Here is a 7091-nt window from a genome sequence, read left to right on the forward strand (position 1 = left end):
CTCGGCTGCCTTCACAGAAGCACCGAGACGAGGCAGAGTCAAACCCCGGAGGAAAGGAGAGAGGTGAGGGAAGGCAAAGGGGGAACAGGGGGAAGATGAGGACACATGTCGCCCTTCGCAGGGGGCTGCGCTCCCCGGGGGTCACGGTGCCTGCGGCTTGACAAGTACCGCTTAACCTGCCTCCCCCTCCGTAATAACCTCATACATCAGCCGGGGGCAGACGGCTGGGGGGGCTCTGCTTCTGCCACCATCATTATCCCAGGGTCCCTCTGCTCCACCTGCAAACGGACCGGGCAGCCCCAGGAGGAGAGGGGCCCGTGCAGCCAGCATCACTTATCCTGCGTGGGCACGCATCCAGCCTGACATCTAGCGGCACTGGGCAAAACAGGGCCTTCCAAACTGGGCTGACTGGGAGCGCTGGAGAGCCTGACAGCCCCCTTTGCTCACTGCACGTCTCAGGAGCCTGGGGACCAGCTCCTTCCCTTCCCCTCCTACTCTTTGGGGCCACCCAGCAGCAATCTCGCATCTCAGGGCAGTTTTGAGAGGTGCTCACCATCTCGGTCCTCTTCTAACTGCCCTGCTTTTTGTGGCTCTCCCCTCATCTCACACCTCCAGGGAGCACCCTGACACTCAGGGCTGCCAGGGTCCCCACGGAGGCTGTGGCTGCCACCCTCCTGCTCTGTCCCCTCTGCCTCCCACCCTTGTCCCAGTGCCTTGTGCTCCACGAGAGGGACACGCTCCCCAAGACACGGGACAGCCACTGCCACCCGACCCAAGAGCAGAGGGACAGAGGGGATGGGGCCAGTGCAGAGGAGGAGGACAGCAGAGATGGAGGCTGTGCCTGGAGGAGGCTCAGCTCCACGTCACCTCCAGCAGGGCAGGGACGGCTGGGAGGCAGGCTCGCACACAGGGAAGAAGCAGGACAGGCTGAACTGAGCGACTCAACTGCTTTATTGGGGCAGGGGGTACGGCTCCTCTCTGCTCACTCGGCGATGCTGCGGAAGGACTGGACGGCGGGGCTCACGGCTCCCCACTCCACAGGCTGGCGGTACTCTCCCTTGGGCAGCAGGTACTGCCTGCCCCGGTAGTTGGGGTGCTCGTAGAACACCCAGACACCCTCCAGCACCCGGCAGGCGTGGACCTCACGGATACGGCACTCGTCCATGATGGAAGGGCAGTCCTCAGTGGCCTCGAACATCTGCCCACCGAAATCTCCCTTCTCAAACACCTGGATGTGGCCCCGGCCTCCACTCGGCTGGAAGAAACAGGGAGAAAATTGTAAGGTGTTTGCTGAGGCACCGACAAATTCTCCAAGGGATGGGAGCAGAGCCAAGGCATAGCTGGGCTCAGGTCAGGCACCAAGCACCCCCAGCACACCGGGACGGCGCTGAACGGCTCCCGTCAGCCCCCCAAAAGCACAGCACGGGGCAATGCCCAACCACGCATCCCATGCAAAGAGGGCACTGAGCCCAAGCTGAGCAATTTCAGCTCAAAGCCCCACCACAGCCCCGCTTCAGGATGGGCATAGGGAGGACAAACAAGTGCCGGGCTCTGTCCCAGACACGCCGCCTGCGCAAACCCTTTAAGCTGCTCGGTGAGATCCGAGTGGAGCGATGCACCCCCTCCGCTCCCCGCTCCTCCGGGCAATGAGGAGTTTAATGAGCTGGTGACCCCAGCTGGGTTGTATTACAGCAGAACGCAGCGCGGGTATTTTCCACTGTGATTTCAAGCGCTGCGTTGCCTGAAGGCACTGCGGCAGTTTTAATCTGCAGCTGCCTGGACACCATCCTCCCCCACCTCCCCTCCCGTCCGCGCTGGTTGCCGGCCCCAGCTGAGCTCTGCGGGGTCTCACAGATCCGTGATGCTGCTCTGGGTCCTCTGACCCTACCCCTGTGAGCAGCCGGTCCCTGTGCACGGGAGGCCAGGCACCGGTGGACGTGCAGCATTTCATGCTGGTGGAGGGAGCTGAGCTGCTGTTACACCTCCCGCATGCTCCTGCTCCATCCCTAGCACCAGGCCAGAGCTCTGAGCTGGCTGGAAACCCTCCCTGCTCTGTGCTGAGGGACTTACACCCACCTCAAACCCACAACAGGCTCAGAGTGGCATTAGACCTCCAGACAAAAGCAAAGCCCCCTTGCTCCACGTGATGCCAAACCGTGGCAGTGCTGCTCACATCAGTGATGCCCAGATCCCCACCAGCGTCTGCTCCACTGCCGGCAGACACAGCAGCACCAGTGCTGGTGTCACAGCCTCACGCACCCACGGTCCCATCCTGCTGGTTTTAAGGCTGCTCCTCTGGGAGCTGCTCCCTCCGCGTGCCCTGCAGGGACTCAGCACCACTTGGATTCAGTCCCCTGGGCAGGGCTGTGGGAGCGAGCCCCCTCCAGCCGTCTTCTCCCCATCTCTCCAGGAGGACAGGGCCACCTCCAAGCACGCCAGAGCGGCAGGCACGTAACCGCAGAGGCCCCTCGGGCAGCACCACACTTACAATCTGGACAGCCCTGCAGGAACCGAGGCGGTCGTTCAGGCCCATCCAGTGGTGGTAGTCGGGATACTCGCCCTGCGTCAGCACGTACATGTTCCCCGAGAAGTCGGGCCTCTCGTAGGCCACCCAGGTGCCTCCTTCCACCCGGATGGAGTTGCAGCGGCTCAGGTAGGTGTGGAAGTCGGGGCAGTCGCTGTCGCACTCGTAGCGACGGCCCAGGAAATTCTTGTCTTCGTAGAAGGTGATCTGAAACACAAGGAATAGAGGGAGATGGGGGTGGTTCCTCACCCCGCTGTGCCCGGGGAGGCGCGAGCAGCCCGCATGCAGGCACACTGGTGCAGGCAGCCACGAGCAGCGTCGGCATTGCCGCTGGAAGCGTCGCTCCAAAGCGCACAGTCACACTCGGAGGTGGTCTGTAACCCCTCCTGCCTCTAACGTGAAGAAGAATATAAAAAAGACCAACAATTTAATCTCCAAACTTCACTTTTCCAGGGAAAAGGCAGCCTTCCCAAGTCCTTTTCCAGAACCTGTATCCTATAGAGTCACAGACTGGTTTGGGCTGGAACACACATTACATAAGGATCATCTTCCACTAGACACGGCTGTAGCCGCATCATGGTTTGAAATATTTGCAAACAGAGCCTTCAGGATGTCCATAAGTCGTCCAGCCCACCCACAGAGCAGGATCAGACGCATCCGAACAACCCCGGCAGCAGATCCACCGGTCTGGCCCCAACATCTCCAACCACCACCCTTCTCCAATTCCTCGGCCTTCCCAGCACCTTGCTCTGTCCCAGTCCAACCCCTGGAAAAGCCAGTTTTCTTTGCAACAAGTGCTCCCACCTTCTCTAGATCAATAGTAACTAAATTACAGCCAAAGGAGCCATAAGTAGTCAATGGACCATACTAGGCAGTTGGCTTATTGAGCATTTGTAGTCAGGCCTCTATGACAAGGGAGTGGTGAGATCTCTTCCCTCCTGGGCCGTGTCTTCAAGCCCTGCGATCATTCTCCTTGCCCCCACCCAACCTGGTCCACAGTTTGCTTTTGAGAAAGTCGATGCCAACAACTGGATATCATTTGAGCTTTACCCATGCAAAAAAAAAAAAAAAAAAAAAAAAGTGCTTCAAGTATGTGGGTAGCTCAGTTTGTATCACTGATTGTGTTTGCAGTTGGCTTGTTCTGCTTTGGTGCTTTGCTGTTGTCACCAGTTTGACACGGCCAACAAATTCCCAATTCATCACTGTGCTTCTTTCCAAAGATCTGCACTACAGCCGAGCAGCTGATGGCAAAGCACTTTGCTTAGGGGTGCTTTTTCCCCTTGCTTCATCACAACCTGTTCCAACTTGATCTTGAGAGCTGGTGAGCAGATCCCATCCCTCTTGCCCAAGGTGTCACCAACCCATCCAGGCCTGGAGAAGTGATGTCCACGGACTTCAGAGGTCCTTTGATCGCCAAGTCCTAGAGCAGCCCTTTGTGCAGCCCTCACTTTCGGTCCTTCCAGATGACAATTACTTGAGAGCTGCTCTTTGGAATAAGGGTTCCCAAACAAACACGTCTATTTTTGACTATATCCCTTGCTTGCTTATGGTACAGTGAAGTCAGACCATGCCAAAAGCATTCCTACTATGAAGTGCTGTCAAATTTCTCCTAGAGAAAATTGGTTTGACATGAATCAGTCTCTTACTCCAGTGTCTTCTAGAGCCTTGCACTGAACCAACTGATGTGCAGGTCAGTGATCCAATGCAGTACAAACTCAGACAGCATTCGACCTTTCCATTTTCCTAGGGTGGTCAGTTGGTCAGTGTGCCCCTTCAGCCCAACCCTAGTCTGGGGAGAGGATTTATGTCCTTGGTTATCTTGCCCTGTCACAGCAACGCTTTGCTGAATTGGTTAAGCTGGCCCTCTATTTCTAACACAGAAGGAGAGCTCATTTCATGTTCCTTTCCCACCTTGAGGAACACAAGGGAATTTCCATTTGGCAATGCTACCCGCTGCTCCTTGGGAGATCTTCTCCCTGGACTTATAAAGCCACGAAGCCAAAACCAAATCTGAGAATGCATCAAGGAGCAGTGACCAACTAGAGGCGTGGTTTGTTGGTTTATTCTTTGAGCACTTAACAGGAAGATGTAAGGAGTGGGCTCCTGCCCACCCATTCCCCACCATCGCCCTTTGCACACCCCCTCAGCTCATTCCAGACCCTCAGACCCGGCACCCCTAAACCTTCCTTCGGGCCTGTGGGCACAAGCAGAGCAGACTGATGGTTCTCACCAGCAGGATAACGACAGGTGAATTACAGATTTCAATTCCAGATCCGTAGGTTGGACGCAAATCACCTCTGTCAGCAAAGCCATGGAGCTGCCCTGCTTGCAGCTCCATCCCATTAACCGCTCACTGCCCAAACATTGCTCTGGGGCTTACCTGGCAGATAACAGATTTGCCACGGCAGATCTTCCTTACACAACTGCAAAACTCTCCCTCCCTCAGCCACCTCATAGCAGTTATCACTTTTCTTCCCAACAGCAGGTCTGTTAGAGGGACACTTGTGAACAACACCCTTAAGCAATACCTGGCAGCACCCATGGCATTCTACAGAGGCAGCATGGGGACGGTGATCCCTTTCTAGGACAGACCACTTGCTTACGTTGTGGGAAATAGCACTTAATTCTCTCCTTTGCCTTTTTCTTCTCTCCCTGGAACGTGCTACATGAGAGCACAGCACAGAGAACAGACAAGATTTGGGCTCATGCGCTGACTTCACTCATCCCAGATGTTTTGCTACACCACAGCACACAATCAGCCGGGGCAAAGCACCCTAACAGAGGACGGGGCTTCCAGCAGGGACAGCACACGTTTAAGTATCTTCATGCAGATGGCAGGCAGTTACATTCTGCAGCACCTTCATGCACGGGTACATAAAGCCTGCACAGCTGCAGCCCCCAGGCTGGGAGGCAGTGGCACGCCACGCTCAGTTTCTAAAGACCTCTCGGAAATAGCTCAATCACTTCAAACCAGACAAAAGGAGCAGGGAAGCAGAGAGCGGGTCCAGACCTTCCGCAGCACAGACCAGTGCCTGCAAAACCACTCTGCCCCCGAGCTCTCTGCCCGCTGGGCCTTACAGCCTCCGCGGGCTAAGAGGGACATAATCTGGCAAGGGAATACAAGGGGACGCCGTTCAGCTGTCCACAGGCTCTTAGCAGTTGTTCAACACTGCCCAGGGGAAGCGGTCCACAAGCCCCAAGTTCTCACCCTTACCCCTGCGCCCCAATCCCAAGCCTACAGCACTGTCTGTGGGAACAGCCAGCAGGGCTTTGCCACCACCACATCGAAGCTCCCAGCATCTGAGCTGGATCCCCACCTAACACACACTGCCCCAGCTGAAGGTGAGCTTTGTGACCTACCTCTTCAGTTTAAGTCACCCCTCCTGATTCCACCAGATCACAAATGGTTCTCCTCCCTTGTCAGTGCTATTGCCTTTGGTGCTACAGCCATGATTCAGCCATCGGTCTGTCCCTTTGCTCCACCACAGAAGGGGGATTCAGCAGCTGCTGGTAGGACTCGGCTCATCCCAGGGAAGCTTTCCACGAGACCTTGTTCTGCAAACACACCTCATCATGCTCACTGCTGGCACCGCAGCCTTCACCATCGATTTACAGGGCATCAAACCTCAGTGTACTTGAAAATATCGTGTGTAGGTTGCAAATAAACTTACCTTGGTGCCAGCTCTGGACATTTTCTGTTGCAGCCAAACTTCCCAGTGCTGGAGGCACGTCAGGACCTCTTACAAACAGCCAGGATGCGAGGCGCCCCTTTTATAGTGGGCTTGTTTTAAACCAGCCAGCCGCTTTGTCATGAGAATAGGATCCAAAAATTGAGTCAGTGATTCTGAGGCTATAGCCGGTTTCCAGAAAAACAAACGGGATTATGGAATAAAGGAAGGCTTCGCTGTCCTCCTTTTGTTACCATTTGCTGAGTCAGAACACCAAAACTCTGCCAAACGCACTCAAAGCACACAGCCCCCTGCCAAGCCCTGGAGGATGGGGTAGGGGGGAGGGCATTTTGGCTGCTCTCCCTTTTAAGCATGTTAAACAAGAAGCATCCTAGTCAGCTCTAAAAAGGCCCATCCCCGTTTGCAAGGAAGAAACACAAATATTTATTAGAGAATGTTCCCTTGCAATGAAGGGTGCAGCTAGGAAAGGGTGAGCACGTGCTCAGAGCAGACCACAGCTCGCAAAGAACAGCCTCTGCTCAGAGGCTGTGCTTCAAAAGTCCTACGTGGAAACTTCACTGCAGCAAAGGTATCGTGCATTTTTACAGCACGCCCTCAGCTGAGCTATATTGCTCTAAACGGTGCCTGACATCAAGGAGAGGAAGCATTTCTGGCCATACACCCCAGAAGTGACAGTAAATAGCAAAGAATGCACCTGAATCTCTGAAAAAGTCTGCCATTGACACAAGTTTAACTCAGAATTCTTACCCCACTGCTTGCAGTTTAAGCAAGGGATCATTTCTTTTAACTGGCCCACCAAGCAGGGAGGGCGAGGAACGCTGGCTTCTGTACACCCGCACACCCCTGAGCCTCCACAATATAAAAACCACCCCTGCAGC

At 55.3% G+C, this 7091-nt stretch overlaps 1 protein-coding gene across 1 annotated transcript; it reads right to left on the reverse strand.

The window, feature by feature from the left end:
- Nucleotides 1-939: 939 nt before the first annotated feature.
- On the reverse strand, nt 940-6376 carry CRYGS (crystallin gamma S). The gene is made up of 3 exons (XM_032193550.1): nt 6196-6376; nt 2489-2731; nt 940-1255 (listed from the first exon to the last, which is right to left on the reverse strand). Exons 1-3 carry the CDS (start codon nt 6214-6216, stop codon nt 983-985), a joined length of 537 nt encoding a protein of 178 aa, XP_032049441.1. The 5' UTR covers nt 6217-6376; the 3' UTR covers nt 940-982.
- Between the last annotated feature and the right edge of the window lie 715 nt (nt 6377-7091).

The sequence above is a fragment of the Aythya fuligula genome, chromosome 9 (genome assembly GCF_009819795.1).
Source record: "Aythya fuligula isolate bAytFul2 chromosome 9, bAytFul2.pri, whole genome shotgun sequence".
Taxonomy (NCBI): Eukaryota; Metazoa; Chordata; class Aves; order Anseriformes; family Anatidae; genus Aythya; species Aythya fuligula.

Coding starts and splice junctions, on each gene's coding strand:
- CRYGS (XM_032193550.1), bottom strand. CDS start 6,216: ATGTCCAGAGCTGGCACCAAG. Junction 2,732..6,195: donor TGTCCAGAGCTGGCACCAAG/GTAAGTTTATTT, acceptor CTTGTGTTTCAG/ATCACCTTCTACGAAGACAA. Junction 1,256..2,488: donor CCTGCAGGGCTGTCCAGATT/GTAAGTGTGGTG, acceptor TGTTTCTTCCAG/CCGAGTGGAGGCCGGGGCCA.